Source organism: Papio anubis, chromosome 9, assembly GCF_008728515.1.
Source record: "Papio anubis isolate 15944 chromosome 9, Panubis1.0, whole genome shotgun sequence".
Classification (NCBI taxonomy): domain Eukaryota; kingdom Metazoa; phylum Chordata; class Mammalia; order Primates; family Cercopithecidae; genus Papio; species Papio anubis.
The window spans coordinates 111,883,375-111,902,915 of record NC_044984.1 but is presented as its reverse complement, the minus strand read 5'-3'; the positions used below and the strand labels follow the sequence as shown (position 1 = coordinate 111,902,915).

The window sequence follows — 19,541 nt, the reverse complement described above, 5'->3', positions numbered from 1 at the left end:
ATAAGGCTAGGCCTTTAGGTCTGGCCCCCGGGCTGGCTGATTTTCTCCGTATACCAGCAGCTCTGAAGACCCGTCTCATCTGTATCTAGTCCTACCACATTCCGAGGAGGTGATGGCAACTCTTACATCCTCATACCTGCCGTGTGAAGGCTTTGAAGTCAGGTAATTAGGTGACAGGAATGCAGCTGGGGTAGCGAGGCCGAACACTTCCCAGGCCGTTTTCAGTTCCAGCACTAGACGCAGAACTCAGAAGTAGCCTTTGCTAGTGCTCTCTGGTCTAAAAATCCTGAGCAAAGCCTTAGACCCTGCCAAGGGTTGGGAGAGGAGGTTGTGGGAAGGATAGGGATGGGATCGGGCGGCAGGCTGCAAGAACACAGACTTGGAAAGCAGTCAGAGCTGAGTTTGGGTCCCAGCTCCATTACTAAACTCTTGCATGAGCTTAAGCAGAGGTGTGCCATCATGGGGCTCAGCGTTTCTCTCTACAACGCAAGTGTGACATTAACGCCCACCACAGGGCTGTTGGAAGGAGTCAATGAAATGTCCATGCTCCAGATTGCAATGTTTTATCACATTCTTCCCTATTCCATCTTGTGCGAAAATGACTCCTGGCATATAAGAGGCAAAATTCAAAACCAAAAATTCAAAACATGAAGATCTGACATGCTTCAGGAGTTTTGACATAGTGCTTGCAGAAACTACAACAGAATTGAGAGCAATCTCCAGTACATAATTATGAGCATGCATTGCTAATATCACCAGTTGAAGTTGAGACGTGTTCTATAATAAATTCCTGCAGTTTTTGCATTAGTTATAGTGAGGATAGAGGGTTACTTGTATGTGTTTTCAAAGATTCGCAGAATTTTGGGTGCACTTATGAGCTGATAGAAGGGTTGGATGAGGGATAGAAATGGGAGATGTACAGACCCCATGTCAAGGAGTTTAGAGGAGACACACCTATGGAAATTGAATGTCAATAAAATGAGAGTGTACACATAAAGAGCGGTGACAGGTGACATTTCAGAGAGGTGACACCAAGGATGAGGAGGCAGCTTCTTGTAGAAAATGAGCAGAACCATTTGTTCACTTATTCAACTAATACTTTTTGGGCACCTGCTATAGACTGCACAATGGTTGGCACTGGGGAAACGACAGTGAATAAAAGAGACAAAATCCTTCCCTAGTTTCTATGCTGGGGCATGGGCAGGAGTTGGGCAGACAGTAAACAAAGTAAATTAGTAAATTAGGTCATATGATAAGATGATGCAAAATGCTAAGAAGATGGACAAAGCAGAGAAGGGTCAGGATGGGGGCTGCAACTTCAATTCAAGTGTTCAAGGATGGTCTCATACCTGAGTGAGAACTTTGCAAAAATAGTAGTGTGTGATCTGGGTCATTTCCTGTCCTCTGAAAGCCCCTCCAGAAGCCTGGGTTTGAACCTTCCCTGAAGGGAATGATTTTTTTTTTTTTTTTCACCCAGAGCAAATCCAGTTCTGTTACTGCCAGAAACTCCCTGGGTGACAGGGATTGGATTGGCCTCATGCTATTCTGCACATGGTCCCTGGACCAGCACCATGAGCGTCACCTGGCACCTGGCTGGAAATGCACATTCTCGGGGCCCACTCCAGACCTGCCAAATCAGAATTTGCATTTAAGATGGTCCTTGATATGGTTTGGCTGTGTCCCCACCCAAATCTCATCTTGAATTGTAGCTCCCATAATTCCCACGTGTTGTGGGAGGGACCCAGTGGGAGATAATTGAATCATGGGGGCCGTTTCCCACATACTGTTCTTGTGGTAGTGAATAAGTCTCAAGAGATCTGATGCTTTTATAAGGGGAAACACCTTTCGCTTGACTTTCATTCTCTCTTGTCGCCACCTTTGGGCTTCCACCATGATTGTGAGGCCTCCCCAGCCACATGGAACTATGACTCCCTTAAACCTCTTTTTCTTTATAAATTACCCAGTCTCAGGTACATCTTTATCAGCAGCACGAAAGCAGGCTAATACAGTCCTGGTGATTCCTTTGCACATTAACGTTTGAGAAACACTACTCTAGGTGATCGCCAAATTTCTTTCCTGAGCTACTTTTCATTTTCTAGATGATGGTTCTCAAACTTGAGTGTGCACAAGAATCCCCTGGAGGGTTTATTTAACAAACAGCTTTCTGGGCTCCACTTCTAGACTCTCAGGTTCAATACCTCTGGGCTGGACTCCCAGAATGTCTATTTCTATCAAGTTCCCAGGCCACACTGAGGCTGCTGGCCCTCGGACCCCAGTTTGCAAACCACCGCTCTACATTAGAAGTACTAGCTTAAAAAACAAATTCAAACTGTATTGTCCAGCTGGACATTTTATAATGCGAGATGTTTGTGTAAGTCTTTGCTGATGGTGTTTCAGGCTCTTCTGTTCTTACACGCCTTAACTGCACTCTATAGGTAGGAATCTTTTTCATCATCATCTGCCCAGCAAATTCATCCATTGGTATGACGAGCCTAAAAGATAATGTGTGATTAGGAGGCAGGCATGGTGGCTCACGCGTGTAGTCCCAGAACTTTGGGAGGCTGAGGCAGGCAGATCATTTGAGGTCAGGAGTTCGAAACCAGCCTGGCCAACATGGTGAAACCCCGTCTCCACTAAAACTACAAAAAATTAGCCCAGTTTGGTGGTGGGTGCCTGTAATCCCAGCTACTCGGGAGGCTGAGGCAGGAGAATCACTTGAACGTAGGAGGTGGAGGTTGCAGTGAGCCGAGATTGCACTACTGCACTCCAGCCTGGGTGACAAAGTGAGACCCTATCTCAAAAAAAAAAAAAGATAACGTGTGATTAGGAACACAGGCTGTAGGTCAGACATGCCTGTATTTGAACCCTGACTCTGCTGCCAGCTGGTTGTGCGGCCCCTTGGAGCCTCAAGTTTTTTTTTTTTGTAGAATGGGGATAATAATATCCACCTTACTAGACTGCTTAACAACAACAACGACAACAAAACAAGGTAATTGTTCAATGACATGTTCATCCTAGTACCCAGTCCAGTAGAAGTATTTAATTAATGTAGCTAATGCTATATTACTAACTTTATGAATTAACTTTGGGGTACCCCTCCACCCAGGAAGCCAGCAACATCTCCTTCATGTCTAACCCCCTTCCCTCCTGCTCCGATTTCATGCCCACTTCCTCCGGAATTATCATTAGCTGTCTTGTTGGCATTTTGAATAGAGAGATTAATGAACTAATAGGAAATTAAGACTCAGAAAGCAATTTGCAGTTATCTAAATTGAGGCGTTTTCATCTAATAGGTTCGTGAGAGCGGAGTGGAGTTTAGCTCTGAGAGTAGAATGTCAGCACAATTCACATATTGTCTGATAACTGGATTCAGCTGGCAGAAGTTTGCTTTTGCAGTAAGATGCTGATGGGTTTCCCAGCCTTCAATCACGTGTTATCTGCATTCTTCCCCCTTCTCGGGGTCCTTCCACAAGTTTCTGCAGAGCTGAGATCTGGTTCCTTGGAAGCCTCTCTACCGCTATCTGCATTTCTTGCAGGAAAATGCACAACGTGATTTGGGTGACACCTGCTCTAGAAAACGAGAGTTTGAACGGAGATGCTTTTTTTTTTTTTTTTTTTTTTTTTTCATGGGCTGGAGTGTGGAAGAGAGGGGAGCACCTTCCAGAACCACAAGTGGATAAGTAGCATTTTAGCTGTCTCTGATGCTTGTTTTAGCTACCCATTTTCTCTTCTCAGATTATGTTTTGGTTCTGGTTAGTTCAGCCATCTCTGAGCGTGTGGGGATTCTCTGCTGCCACTCGGAGTATGAGGGTGAAGAAGACACACTTGTCCTGGAGATGCTCACGGTTACTATCAGTTCTCAAGGTGTGCCCTGGCCCCACCTATCTCGGGATCAAGGTGCAAGCTTAACATTGCAGCTTCCAGAGCTCCTCTGCAGATTTCCTGGACCAGGCTGTGAGCATAAGGCCTAGAAATGTGCATTTTACTAAGCCTCCCAGATAATTCGTATTTGTATTTAAGTGTGGAAGTGCTGCGGTGCCGCGTCAAGGTCGGGCGGATGCAGTAATGCACATCAAGGTGCTCTCCTGGAAGACCTTGAAGCTACGTCTTGAAGGAAGAGGAGTTAGCCAGGTGAAGCAGTCAGGGCGCTCTGGGCCGAGGAAACAGACTGAGCAAAAGCTTGGACCGGGACGTTAAAGGCCTTGAGCATATTTTGCAATTGTTTGTACCAGGCAGGGACTGGGGGAGAGTGGAGATAGATTCTGCTTTGCAGCCACAGGACTGAGCCTGGCTTGTTTGGGCCAGCTATTGCCATGATTCAGGCTGCTGCTACCTGATGCTCCAGGCAGGGGACAGGAAGGGGGTGGGAAGCATTGCTTAGTGCCCATCCAGACCCACTCCTGGAAAAGCAGTCTTGGACTCAGGCTCTCATTATCGCAAGAGTGGGTTGTTTGCCAAGTACAGGGCCATGGGGAGGAGCATGCTGGTGTCAAGATCACCCTTCCTGTGGGTGGCAGAGTGAGGAACGCACACTAGGAGTTGCGATATTCTCTGAGTCATCTGCTCTCAGGGCCTTAGATTCGAAGGGTCTGATCAACTAAGGGATTTCAGAGTACTTCATAGATGCTGGAGGCTTATTCTTCCCTAGGACCAAGGAGCACTCCTCCTCTGCTTTGAAGACAGGATGTGATTATAAACTCAGCGGCCAATGGTCATAGTCTTACCTCACCCACTTCCGTCTTGTGCTCAGATCAGATTTCCAGTGATCTCTTTGACCAGCCGCTGCTACAGAGGCTGCAGCAAATGGCTAGTACCTTGCAGCTGCCTCACCCAGGTACCTGGGACTAAGCCCCTCCCCCTTCCCCAGGTAGTTCAGAACCAGTGACTACCTTTTTCAGGGCTGCAAAATCCCAGCCTCCTTACCTTGAGACAAATAGATTTTTTTTTTTTTTTTTTTGAGACGGAGTCTTGCTCTGTTGCCCAGGCTGGAGTGCAGTGGTGGGTCCGGCTCACTGCAAGCTCCGCCTCCTGGGTTCACGCCATTCTCCTGCCTCAGCCTCCCGAGTAGCTGGGACTACAGGCGCCCACCACCTCGCCCAGCTAGTTTTTTGTTTTTGTTTTTGTTTTTTTTTTGTATTTTTCAGTGGAGACGGGGTTTCACTGTGTTAACCAGGATGGTCTTGATCTCCTGACCTCGTGATCCACCCGTCTCGGCCTCCCAAAGTGCTGGGATTACAGGCTTGAGCCACCACGCTCGGCTGACAAATAGATTTTATGGTACAGTTTTTCCTGCAGGGTCCCCATGGTATCAGGCTGAGACTGCATTCACCTGAAACCGCATCCATGCCTGGTTTCTCCCTACTCCCGACCTTGCTTCCTCCACAATGAAATAGGTTTCTTTTTTTCTTTTTTGAGACAGAGTCTCACCCTGTTGCCCAGGATGGAGTGCAAAGGCATGATCTCGGCCCACTGCAGCCTGGAACACCCGGGTTCAAGCAATTTTCCCCCTCTGCCTCCTGAGTAGCTGGGATTACAGGTGCCCACCACCAAGTCCGGCCAATTTTTGCATTTTTACTAGAGACAGGGTTTCACTAAGTTGGCCAGGCTGGTCTCAAACTCCTGGCCTCAAGTGATCTGCTTGCCTCGGCTTCCCAAAGTGCTGGGATTACAGGCATGAACCACCGTGCCCGGCTGGAATAGGTTTCTTCTGAGCATACTCCCTCAATAAATCATTTGCAAGAATATTCATTTCAGGATCTGCTTCTACAAAACTCAACTTATGACAGTGAAACAACAGCAAGGATACAGACTGCGGGCAGAGAGAGCTGAGTTCAGGTCCTGGCCCTGCCACTCCCTCACTGTGTGACTCTGGGAAGGTTTCTAAACCTCTCTGATGTACGGTGAGGCTAACACATTCATTCCATGTGATGAAATATGTTCATGCCCCAATAATAATGACTTGAGAATTCTTTCAAATTAGAATCTTTAAATATGTTGTTCAGCATTTATTTCATTGCAAAACTCAACTTTATATGAATGCGAAGTATAAAAAGAAACAGACCCACTAAATCGCTTCCATGGGTTGAAGCAACATCGAAGTTCTGGAAAATTTTAGCACATTTTCGCCTTTTCTGTAGTTCTGGTTCTCTGCTCTTCTTTCGGAATTTTCTGAATCAGCCAACTTCTTGGAAGGCTTGTTAAAGGGTTTATTTCAGTTTTTCTCAACCTTGGCACTATTGGCATTTGGGGCCAGATAGTTCTATGTTGTGGGGGCTGTCCTGTCGTTGGAGGATGTTTAACACCATCTACAGTTTCTACCTGCTAGATGCCAGTAGCACCCCCTCCTCACTCCCAGTTGTGACCATGAAAAACGTCTGCAGACATTGCCAAATGTCTCCTGGGGGTCAAAACTGCCCACAGTAGAGAGCTACTCATCCCAAAGCCATGGGACTGTGCTGTGCATTATTCAGTTTTAGAATGGCAACTTGCAGGTGCTTGACCTGTGCTTGGACTCATTACTCAAATAGTCAACTTGTAGGGTGAATCCTTATATATATTTCAGGTTATAGGGTGAACTACAGGGTTATCTACTCTATAATTATAGGGTGATATAGGCATTATAATCCCTATTATACTAGGGGGTGATCAACCATCCCAGTTTGTCTGGGACTTTCTGAGGTTTAGCACTGAAAGTCCAGAGTGCCTAGAAACCCTTCGGTCACGCCTAGGTTGGTCACCTTATAATAGAGGTAGGTCTTTACTAGCTAAAAACATTTTATACATTCCGGTTGAGGTCACTGCCCACTTCTGTAGGAGTGAGACCCATGATCAGTCCCCTAGTAAGGTAAGACATGCTGTTTGAAAGCCTGAGTTAACCAGCACAAGATTTCCAGTGTATTCCAGTGGTGTTTTCATGGCCTTTATACGAGTCCTCTTTCCTCCTGCCTGCAGTAGCTGGCCAGACATGCTCGTACCTACTTCTTTTTATATAAGCAGTCACTTTACTAATTTTTACTTAAATAAGCCACGCACTCCTCAATTGAGTTTTGCTGTGTTAGTGGATCTTTTCACTGGGATTCGTACACATCAAAATCCAAGTGAAAATGTCCAATAACACAGCAAAAGCAAGCACATCTTGGGTTTCCCTCTTGCCCTGTGCATTCTGCTCTCCTATGTTCTTGCATCAAAATATGTTTTACCTAAAAATGTCCTATTTTTTTGCAAAATAGCTGCAGCCACAAGTGATGAGGAGATAAAAGTGTGAAGTAAGCCATGGCTAGTATGAGCCACCATTGCACTGATTTACCCAGACCTTTAAAAAGTGGGGAAATGATGAGTGCTGCTGTCGCAGCTGCTGCGAAGTTCCTGGAAGCTTCGGGAGTTTGTACAACAGGCAGGATATTGGCAGGATATAATTATGAGCAAGTATTTCAGAGATCACCAGCTTGAATCTTGAACTTACTTTTCTATTAATAGAAACACTTCAGTTTTTGCAATAATTATAATGGGAGTTAATCATCCCATATATGCGTTTTTACCTATGATAAGCAAAAATTTAGGTCTAATTATAGTTGTATCTGAGGGATGCTTATAATTCTACTGGGGGCTGAGGTGGGATTAGATGTGATAATGATGATGATAATTATAATGATGCTATCATGTATTGGGGGCTCACCCAGGTGCCAGACATTTTGCTAAACACTTTACATGCATGATCTCATTTAATCCTTGCCACAACTATGGAAAGTAGGTAGGGTCTGTTATTACCCCCATTTTACAGACAAGGAAACAGAGGCCTTCAGAAGTAAACAGCTGGCTCTAAGTGTCATGGTGAGGGGATCTGTTACTCAAACCCACTGATCACTCTGATTCAAGATCCCAGACTTTTAACCACATTACATAGGCTGGCTACACAGAAGGCCGGCAATAAATGCTACGTGTCACTCTGCTTGCCCTTTAACTAAACAAGCAGAACAGAGTATAAGAATCTGGTCTCAATCCCAGCCTGGACCAAAGCTTTTCGTCATTCGACCCCCAGCCTGCCCCACGCTCCCCTCATCCTTTGTTAAATTGAAAGACGACAAATGGATCTTTGTGTTCTGATGAACATCTCTGGGTTCAGAGAGCCAAGAAGACTCTCCAGTCGCTTTCTCCTTTTTCAGGGAAGGTGGGGGAGAGGAGAGGAGGGAGGGTACAGCAAGCAATAAATGTACAGCTTCCCTTGCAGTGTTCTCTTATGGAGAGAAAAGTGCTGGGGGTTTCCTGGTGATTTTTCGTGATGTCCCTGGAGCCCGAGGTCTGATTTATATGTCAATACTCCCTACCACCCGCCCTTTGCTCATTTATATTGTGGTTGGCTATAGGCTAAAGAGCTAGACCCCACCGAGTTGTTAGCAGTGAGGGAAAGGGTGTTTTGCTATCCTGCACTTGGAGCATACAGAGGCATTTCTAGAAGCATTGGTTCAAACAAGAGACCACAGGGGAACTCACATGAGACCAGAATGCTCAATTGGGGTATGCAGTGAACCAAGCCCTGCTGCAAAGGGGGCAAGGATTTGGTTTCGTTGTTTTTTGTTTTGTTTTGTTTTGTTTTTTGCAAGAAGCCTTCAGGAACACTTAATGCGGTGACCTGGAAAAGGAAAGCAGGTACAGAGAGTAGGGAAGATAATGAGAGGGGAACTTTGCTGCCCTTTAATTGCAAGTTTCTGCTGCCAGAGGGGGTCTTTTCAAAATGCTTAGCCGGCATTCCCCTCGCGGTTTAAAATCCTTCATTAGTTCCCCCGGCTCTCGGCGAAATCCAGCTGCATGATGAGACCCTGCGCCATGTTTGCTTCCTCCTCTATCCCCTCGTATCTCTCCCCTCTTCGTGCCCAGAGCTCCAGCTTCCCTGAGCCATCAATCCCTGCAGCAGGCCATGTGCCCACTCATTGACATGTCTTTGCACCCCATTGCTACTGCCTGCATCTTTCTTGCACACCTCTCCTGGCTCTCATTTATCTTTTAAGCTCAGCTCAGTCACCACTTTCCTCCAGGAAGCCCTCCTTGACTCCCCTCAAATCTGAAGTGCCACTGTCTGCCCTTTTCTGTCACACCATATTACATACTACTATGTTGTATTTGTCTATTTACCTGCCTGTCTTCCTGACCAGACTTTAAACTCTTTGAAGGCAGGGCCATCTCGTTTCTGGACTGTTCACTGTTTAAACCTCTAGGGCCAGCACGGTGCTTGGCACATGGTAAATGCTCAGTAAATATTTGTTGCTTGAGTAGATCTCAGTAGGGACCTCTGGAGAGAAAGTGGTTCTTGCCAATATGAGGCCCCCAAAATCTGGTTCAAATCCAGATGGGCTCATTTCTAAGAGGCAATTTGGGAGCAGTAGGATGAGTAGAAAGATGTTCATGCTTGAAGCCACAAGAGACGGGTTTACATTCTTGGACAGTACATTTCTTGCTAGACTGTAAGATCTTTAAAGAAAGAATTCTGGTCTTATTTAATTATTATACCCCAGTGCCGAGCACAGCCCTTGGCATAGAGGAGGAACACAGTGTTTTCTTGTGGGCATGCATGGGTGAATTGTCCCAATTCTGCCCATTACTATCTGTATGACTGAGCTTGAGCTTGTTACTGGACCCCAGTCTTCTTGACTTAAAAATGGATGTACATGGAATACTATGCAGTCATAAAAAAGAACAAGATCATGTCTTTTGCAGGAACATGGATGGAACTGGAGGCCATCATCCTTAGCAAACTAACACGGGAACAGAAAACAAAGTACCACATGTTCTCACTTATAAGTGGGAGCTAAATGATGAGAACACATGGACAGAAAGAGGGGGACAGGCCAGGCGCGGTGGCTCATGCCTGTAATCCCAGCACTTTGGGAGGCCAAGGCAGGCAGATCACGTGAGGTCAGCAGTTTGAGACCAGCCTGGCAAGCATGGTGAAACCCTGTCTCTACAAAAAATACCAAAATTAGCCAAGATTGTGCCATTGCACTCCAGCCTGGGCAACAGAGCAAGACTCCGTCTCAAAAAAAAAAAAAAAAAAGTTAAAAAGCAAAAGAAAATACTGGGGGGAAAAGATAACAGTTAAAAAGAGTCTTAGACTTCAAGTCTTCAACTTGATTGCAGTCTAAAACTTAAATTGAGGTTTTAAAAACATGCACGTAGAAGACAGAGTTATACATCACATGATTACACAATGGGGGCACATCTATGAGGATTTATCACTTTGTTTTCTGAAGAATGAGTGAGCAAAATGAATGTATTAGATCTGCAGTGAGAGTAAACAAACAGACAAACAGAAGCTAATAAGGGTTAAAATATAGGTAAAACATTTCACACAGTTTATCTCACATGGTAGAGGGAAATCATTATTATTCCTAGTCTCATGGTCAATATTGTGATTCCATAGCCATACGTAAATTGATATCCACTATTTTATTAACAAAAGTAAGCCAACAAAGCTAGGTGTTCAGGACTTTTCACATATTACATGGGTGTAACAATATCCACCTCTTATGAGATTGCTGTTCAGGGGACGTGGGTTGTGGAATTTAGCACCTGGCTCAAAGTTTGTGCTTGCTGAATGTTTCCTCAATTGGATATTAGGAGCCAGGTTTTTAAAATGTTCCATTTGCACTCTGGAAGGAAAGCCCAGGCCCTACTCACACAGATTATTGTGAAGTTAGCTGGTGTGGAACAAGAAAAAGTAGGAGAAATGAGAGATTGAAGCTGATTGGAGCAAATTTTCATCCATTGGTTAGAATCGCCCAATGAATGGTGAGAAATTGACGTGACAGTCTTCCCCAGGAGGCGTCTTGCCTGTCCCTCCTGTGAACGCCGGCATTCCAATCCCAGCTCCGCGCCAGGCTCTAGGCTTGTGACTGCTTCACAGGGGGCCATGACAAATCTTTCAAGAAAACAGCAGAGCTGCTTGTGAAAGAGACCATGTGTCCCCCGCGGTTCCCATGGAGATCCAGTTTGCTTCTGGTCAAATTCTTGCCCCCGCGCCCCACACTGGGAAGAAGGGAGGGAAGAAAGAAGGCGGCATCATTGCATTTCACAAACAAAGAGGGATACGATTTATAAGAAATAGAAATGACCTTTCAATAACGGTTTTGATAGGGATTAGAATGTTTCTAAATCTCAGTGCCTGACAGATTTCCCCTCCACCCGTTCTTTTTCTTTCCTCCTCTTTCTCTCTCTCATACTTACCCACCAGATAATAAGCACCAGGCACCTTTCAATGAAGGAGGAAAGGAAAGGGAGGTGGAACCTGAGGGAGACCTAGATTCTGCCCTCAAGGTGAATTCACATATTTAATTTTCAGACAGAGACGATGTCTCATTTAGCCAGCAGCTCCCTTGAGGGAATGAGATGTTCCTCGTAAGCAACTTTTCCCGATAACTGAAGTTTATCCTATTAAACCTTGGAATTTAAAAGAAAAAAAAGTTAACTCTTTGCAATGAAAGTTTTCAATAAATCCTTTCCAAGTTTGCAGGCTCTATGAGGGTGGCAGGGCGTTTCCTGCGTGCATTCAGAGTGGGTCGTATCCCTGCCTGCTAAAGCGTTGACCTATTTAGTGCCTATGTGGCACTACTTATTCTCTCATTAAATGCTCTCTTGCCCTGCTAGGAAGGGCAGACCTGTGATTTAGGCTCAGGTCAGCTTGATTCCAAAGTGCAAACTTTTGACCACTTCTGGAACCATATAGGACCTTCCCTGGTGCCTGGGAATCCTTCAGACTCACCATCTTGAAACATGGAGCTCCTCCTGGCCCACGTCTGGTGTGGAGGTTTGCCTTCTTTCATGTTGTTGGAGGCAGTCTGCTGTGTCCACCCACCTCTTCCCTTCCTCCTTGGGGAATGGAGCACCTGGAGAACCAAATTCATAAAGGACTGGCAGCTAGAGACACACGAGGAGTCAAGGGGCAGAAGGCTTGGTTTTGGTGTGAGAGCCGTGTGGAAGGCCACGTTTATGCCCTGAATTTCTGTTAATAATCCTGATATTTTAACTGGGCTCCCCTGTTTCCACAAACCCAGAGACAAGGATGTGAGGGCAAGTGGTTTATTTGAGAGATGATCCCAGGCCATATCAATAGAGGAGTGGGGAAGTTAGACAGAGAGTTAAGGCAGCTGGTAATGGGTGCATCGAAGAGCAGGTGCTTGCAGGGATTGGGGTGCAGTCCTAAAATGAGCATGCCTCTGGGTCATGCAAACCGTGAGAGAGGGGGCTGGAATATCCATCCACCAATGCCCACCTATAGTTGGTTGAGGTCTCCAAGTGTTCTAGCCAGCCCATATTTCCAGCCAGAGAAAGTCCTCCAGCAGAGGATCTTAGGGGCTTGCTGTAGAAAGCTGTTGCACAAACTAGCAATAATTATGGTAGCTACCATAATAAAAAAGATAGTACTTGCCACTTCTTGAGATTCTACTGTGTGCCAAGTATTTGTTCTGGGCACCTTACTTGCATTGTATCATTAGTCCTCACTGCAACCCAGAGAGGCAAGATGCTACAATTGTCCCCACTTTACAGATGGGGAAACTGAGGCTCTGAGTGTATCGGGAGCTTGCCCAAGTTATCACAGCCAGGGAGTGGTGGTATCAGGATTTGAACCTAGGTTTGTTCTATATACTTTCCCCCTATTTTCCTTTCGGAGGAGAACATTGTATTCTGAAAGATTCAGGCTCCCATACATCTCTCATCTGGGAAGTAGAATGTATTCCTCTGATACGGTAGTTCTCAAGTTTCACGTGTGCTTGCTTAAAATTTGCATTCCCAACAGACACTTACCCAATCAGGACCTCGGAGAGTGAGGCCTGGGAATCTAATTTTGAAGCAGGTGGTCTCCTGGTAAATTACATGCTAGTAGCTCTTTCTTCCACGGTTAGGGAAAAGGAAAAGTCATATTTTGGGAAAATGCTGCACACTTCCAGCTGGAAAAACAGTTTTTGTTAAGTGGGACATAGTGTGCTTGCAAAGTCTTGCTGTGGTCCCTCTTCCCTCGCTCTCCAGAGTCTGTGTAATTTCAGGGCTTGTCTAATCCTGCCGACTCTATTAGCAGATCCTGGATGTGCAGGCTCTCGTTCTTGACATCTGAACCTCCATGCAAGGTTTAAGTGCCTGGGCATTGGAGATATTTCTCTTGGGGTTTTCTGCATGAGCAAGGCTGTGTTTCCACTGCCAATGCTGCCCTCTGAAGCCCCTGGCTGGAAGGAGGAGTGTTCGGTCTCCCACTCCTGGGACAGAGGTCAAGGAGGGCTTTCCCGTTACTGCCAGAGATAAGCAACAAGGGACTCTGGAGAGGAAAAATGCCAAGGAGGAGAACAGGAAACAGGCCAAGGTCATGGGCAGTCTCACCTGTCCTGTCTTGGATTAGCAGTGGTCTACAGGTTAAATTAAATTGCATGCCCCTGATTCAAAGTGCTGCCCACGAGATAGCCACAGGGCTTCTTTGTATCTGCAAGGCACTCTCCCAGCTGGGTTTATTAGAGATGACTCATAGGTAGGGGTGTTGGAAAGGAAAATAATTCTTTCTTGAAATTTCTGGAGTGGAGTCCAGCTATTCCAAGTGCAGAAACTTCTTAGTCTGACTCCCCTTTGACATCAGATTCCCCGAAGCTCAGGGCCTCCCAAACATCTGTCTGACCGTGTCATGGTCCTCAGAAACCTTCAGCGGCTTCACAGCACCTGCAGATTCAAATGCAGACCCTTTGTCTTAGCTTTCGGGGTCTCCGCCACTTCCCCTTCCTCATGTCCCCACCGTTCGTGTTGTTCTCTTTACTTTACAAGTTCTCATCACTTTAAAAGCCTCGTCGACCTTTAACTTTTAACCCTTGAACTCACCACACATGCCCTGCCCTCCAAACCTTTGTGCCGGAACTCGGCTTCACCTACCCTTGACACCTACCCGAGGACCCCCCTCATACCCCATCATTCCCCCTATCCCACTTCCCTGAAATATTTTTTCATGATCTTATGACATCTGCAGTTATTTGATTTATCTGCTTATACATTTATCATCCTTCCCCATAAACAGAGAGGCGGCATTAGTCTTGTTCATTGTGTATGTCCAGTACCTGGGGCACTCCAGGCCAAGTCAATGTTGAATGAATAAAAGGCCAGTTTCACGTTTAGCAGAGCTCCGCATAAGGGTTTTGAGACATCATGAGCTTTCCCATGGGGGCTGGGATATTTCCCATAAGTCTGAGAGTCTGAGGATCTTAGAAAAGGAAAAGACAAAGAAAGCCAGGTCACAGTAACTTGGGATTTTGATTGTCCTTGTCAAGTCAAGCGTCTGTATTGGGAAGAATTAGGTGTTATCTTAGGCTTGTCTCAGAGAAGGGCATTTTGACTCAGGTAGTCATAGCTCCCGGGAACTTTCTGCTTTATCCACACCTACACCCAAAATGATAAAGCAAAAAGTGTGCAAGTTGTGAAGGCATCTAGCATCGTGATTAAAAGTTGGGCTTGGGACCTCTGTCTCTTACTGGCTATTTGACCTTAGGTAAGTTATACAAATTTGATGAGCCTGAGTTTCTCACTCTGTAAAATGGGACTAACAATAATTGCTACTTCTTAGGGCTGTTACGAGGATTAAATGAATGATGTAAAGCACTTAGGATATTACCTGACACATCATACATGTTAGTTCTTGTTATTTTCAGTGCCCTACCGTTTTTATGTCCTTCATGACCAACGGCAATTCCAAATGTTTTTCAACCATCTTAGACTTTCTGGTGCCAAGAGCTGTGTCCTCTTTTTGTAGATTCCAAAATGTCTAAGTCAGCTTTTCCCAGTCTAACTCAGACATTTGTCTAACACTCTGTCATGATTTTATCATAATTACATATCCGCTCTACTATTTTTACTTATTTTCTATTTATGGCCTTTTTAAACTTAAATTTATTGAAAGATGAAAATATATCTCATTATTATAAATGAAAAATCAACATCACTTGCCATTAATATAAGGTGTGTTAGTCTGTTATGCATTGCTATAAAGGAATACCTGAGGCTGGGTAATTTATAAAGAAAAGTTTATTTGGCTCATGGTTCTGCAGGCTGTACAAATATGGCACCGGCATCTTCTTGGCTTCTGGTAAGGTCTCGTAGCAGAAGGAGAAGGGGGAGCAGGGGTGTCACATGGCAAGAGAGGTAGCAAGAGAGATAGAAGGAAGTGCCAGGCTCCTTTAAACAATCAGATCTCAGGGTCTTTAACAGAGTGAGAACTCACTCATTACCATAGGGAAGGCACCAAGCCATTTGTGAAGGATCCATCCTCATGACCCGAACACCTTCCACTAGGTCCACTTCCAACTTTGAGGTCATGTTTCAACATGAGACTTGGAAGGGACAAATATGCAAACCATCTCATAAGGCAACCTGGAAAAAATAAATTTTCAAATGGAAAAATCCATTGATAAAACTCCCTGTGGATACTGCTACCTGTCGAAATCCGGGACTGGACATAACACGTGTTGGAGACACCTCTCTGGTGCCATCAGATTGAAAGAGAATTGGAGAGGGGCTTATGTCTCACCCTGTGATTCAGCATTGTCTCATATTGCCCATGTCCCTCTTTGCTCCCCTGCTGCACTCTTGGTGGTCCCAGGTCTAACTTTTTCAGAGAGGAATTCAGAGCCCCATGAGGACCATGAAAGACCAAACAAGAGAAAACCTGGGGAATTGTGCACAAATATTCCAAAACAATCAGCTAGGCTGGTGGTTCTCACCCGAGCATGCATCCGATTCACCTAGAGGGCTCGTTCAGACCCAGAGTGCTGCCTGCTACAGCCTAGCCTCCGAGTGCTGGTTCAGCAGGTCTGCCATGGGGCCCCAGAAAAGTTCCCAGGTGGTGCTTATGCTGCTGTTCTGAGGACGCTACTTTCAGAACCACTGAACTACACTAATTGGAGGAATCAATGTTGAGTCTGTGCCTGCATATTCAAACCATTATTTTAAAGAGAACTGTCAAATCAGGAAGAGAGTAGGGGGCAACTGTAAAGTTCCTACTTCTGAGTTTAGTATTTGTGTCTATTTTCATACTAAATCTCCAAGCAGCCTGAGGGCCACCATCTGGCAAAGATGTTGGCTGCTGGAAGTTAGGCTGGTATGTGCAAAATGGTAAGAGAATTCAAGGGGATATGAATGGGGCACTTATGGCATCTTCCACAGGGTGTATCTATCCTATTGACATAAAACTCTAAAAGAAAAGGACAAAGCCAGGCTGCAGTAATTTGTGATTTTTATCATCCTTGTGAAGTCAGGCAACTCGAGGGGAAAGAACAAGGTGTCCTCTTTGGCTCCTTTCAAAGGAAGACATTTTCATTCTAAACTCTTCAACTTTATGCCTCTAAAACTTAATACCTGGCACCGATTTCATTATAATTGGAAGCCCTGGTTGAATGTGTCCTACAGCTTGAGGCTTTAAGAAAAATGAGCGGCCACCTTTGGGACCACTGACCCAGGTTTTCTGTCAGGGCAAGTCAGTTAATCTCAGTTTTTCCATCTGTGAAATGGGAATGATAATAATGCCCATTTTGTGAGATTGTTATAAAGATTAAATGACATAGTATAAAATGAGTCTTCAAGTAAATGGAAGATGATGAGAAGAATTGTGATGATGATCATGGATACAGGCTAATGGGAAAAGCATGATATTTGATTTTTTTTTTAAACATGAAGTCCATGTGGGCAATGCTAATAAAACAGCTGCCATCCACTGTTGGACCACCCAAGACTGACCTGAGAGAGTAGGATACTAGAAGCCTGTCTCCAGAGTTAATTTCCTGGTTTGCTAAGGATATGCCTTTGCAGTAGCTGCCCCATCTCATCTCACATCTTAGTATCCACAGCACCCAGAGCTTTCCAGACCACTGGGGGCATCCCATCTATCCACCTATCCATCTACCTACCCATCCACCATCCATCCATCCATCCACCCACTCACCCACCCATCTATCCATTTATTTATCTATTCACTTCCCCATCTATCCATCTATCCACACATCAGCCATCAATCTATCTGTTCATTCATCTCCCATCCATTCATCTATTCATCTATCTACCCATCTATCCACCCACTCATCCAACCACCCGTCCATCCATGTACCCATTTATCCATCTATTCATCCACTCATCCATCTACCATCCATCCATCTGTTCAGCCACCTATCAATCTATCCACCCATTCATCCACCCAGCCATGCATCTATCCATCTACCAATTTATGCATCCAACTACCCATCCATCCATCCGTGAATCCATTCACCCATTCATCTACTCACCCATCTATCCCCCATCCATCTACCCATCCATTCATTCACTCATCCACCCATCCACCCATCCATCCATCCATCCATCCATCCATCCATCCACCCACCCACCTGTCCACTCACTCAGCCATTCACCTATCCATCTTTCTCTCTCTTTATCTTTCTCAGGTTAAAGTGCCACAACAAATGCACCAAAGAAGCCCCACCCTGTCATCTTCTGATCATCCACCGAGGAGGTAAGTATTTAACACTTACTGCCCGAGGGGTAGGGGTGAGGTGGGGCTCCTGCAGGTCCCGCACATAGCTGTCCCACTCGGGTTGGTTCTGAATACCTCCTGATCCCCACATAGTTCCCCACATGGTTTCTTCCTCTCTAACACCATTCTTCCTGACATCTGTCTCCTTTATCCTCCCTTATGCCTCTTCTCTCTATTTCTTGCCCCTCTACTGGTCCCTCAGACACTTTAGCCCCTTTTGTCTCCCCACCTAACCCCTGCTCTCTCATCCTGCCTCCTGTGCTAACTTCTAGCCTCTTCTGTTTACCAATCCCATTGCTTTTCTTCCCACCAAAAAGAGCACTGGCTGGATGTTTTTCCATTGTGTGTTCGCTAGATTTAATCAATTGGCCTTGCAAAAGTAGGTATGAGAAGGGGTACATCTTGGGCCTGTTGGATTGGGCCATCTGTGTCCTGTCTCCTGGGGCCCTAGGAGTGTTCGAGCCAACCTATCCAGGCAAGGAAGTAGCAGCCCTGGGAGAGCCACTACCAGGATTCCACTGCAAAAGCAAGACAAATCTGGCTGAAAGGAAAGGCTTTTCCCTGACTGCCAAGGACTTACTTATAAGGGACACTGTCTTGGGAACTCTTGTAGTCCAGCTTTCAAAATAGTTCCCCTGATCCTTGCCCAATGGGATGATCACCCCCAAACTCCATTATCCATATTGAAATTTATCCCTGAGGGACTTTCTGGACCTGTGCTGCCCAATACAGTAGCTACTAGCTACATTTGACTATTTAAATTTAGATTAATTAAAATCAAATAAAAACACAAATTTAATTACTCAGTCACACCAGCCACATTTCAAGGGCTTATACTGGTACAAATATAGAACGTTTTATTGATTGCAGAAAGTTCTACTGCACACCATAGGCCAGATCCTTGCTATTCAAAGCGTTGTCCATGGACCAGCAGCATTAGGATCGCCTGGGAGCTTGTTAGAAATGCATGACTTATGAGGCCGGGCGCGGTGGCTCATGCCTGTAATCCCAGCACTTTGGGAGGCCGAGGCAGGTGGATCATGAGGTCAGGAGATCAAGACCATCCTGGTCAACATGGTGAAACTCCATCTCTGCTAAAAAAAAAAAAAAAAAAAAAAATTAGCCGGGTGTAGTGGCAGACACCTGTAGTCCCAGCTACTCGGGAGGCTGAGGCAGGAAAATGGCATGAACCCGGGAGGTGGAGCTTGCAGTGAGCTGAGATCATGCCACTGCACTCCAGCGTGGGCAACAGAGTGATACTCCATCTCAAAAAAAAAAAAAAAAAAAAAAAGAAAGAAAAGAAAAGAAATGCGTGATTTATGGCTCCACCCCAGACCTACTGAATGAGAATCTGCATTTTAAACAGGATTGCAGGGAATTCCCATGCACCTTAAAGTGGAGAAGCACTCTCTGGAGCAGGAGTCAGACATAAACTGAGATGCCTACGAGGGCCAAGTAGATGTCCTAAATGAGAGAAGTTGGCCAGATGGGGCTGTAGGACACTGGAAAACCCAAGTGCCATCTAGAGAGGGTAGCCAGCCACTCCAGCCATGTGGACCTACGTTGCCAGCATTTCTGACATTTCCAACAAAAGCCCAAATAGAGAATTTTCTGTGCCAAATGCTTATTTTTTATTTACTTAGTGTTTTTTGAGACGGAGTCTCGCTCTGTCACCCAGGCTGGAGTGCAGTGGTGCAATCTCGGCTCACTGCAACCTCCGCCTCCCGAGTTCAAGCGATTCTCCTGCCTCAGCCTCCTGAGTAGCTGGGATTACAGGCACACGCCACCTCGCCCAGCTAATTTTGTATTTTAGTAGAGGCGGGGTTTCACCATGTTGGCCAGAATGATCTCAGTCTCCTGAGCTCCAGTGATCCACCCGCCTCGGCCTCCCAAAGTGCTGGGATTACAGGTGTGAGCCACTGCGCCTGGCCCATATGCTTATTTTTAAATGTAAGCAGTTTATTAAAATCTTCTAAACTCATGCTGGTCACCTCCCTGCAAACCC

At 45.5% G+C, this 19,541-nt stretch overlaps 1 protein-coding gene across 5 annotated transcripts in view; it reads left to right on the top strand.

Moving 5' to 3' along the window:
* Positions 1–19,541, top strand: part of KSR2 (kinase suppressor of ras 2) — a 497,446-nt gene that overhangs the window by 387,364 nt on the left and 90,541 nt on the right. For all 5 annotated transcript variants that reach the window (XM_021923003.2, XM_021923002.2, XM_021923004.2 and 2 more), the window contains exon 8: positions 17,448–17,515. In XM_021923003.2, coding sequence (XP_021778695.1) covers positions 17,448–17,515 — 68 coding nt within the window. The remainder of the gene's footprint in view (positions 1–17,447; positions 17,516–19,541) is intronic.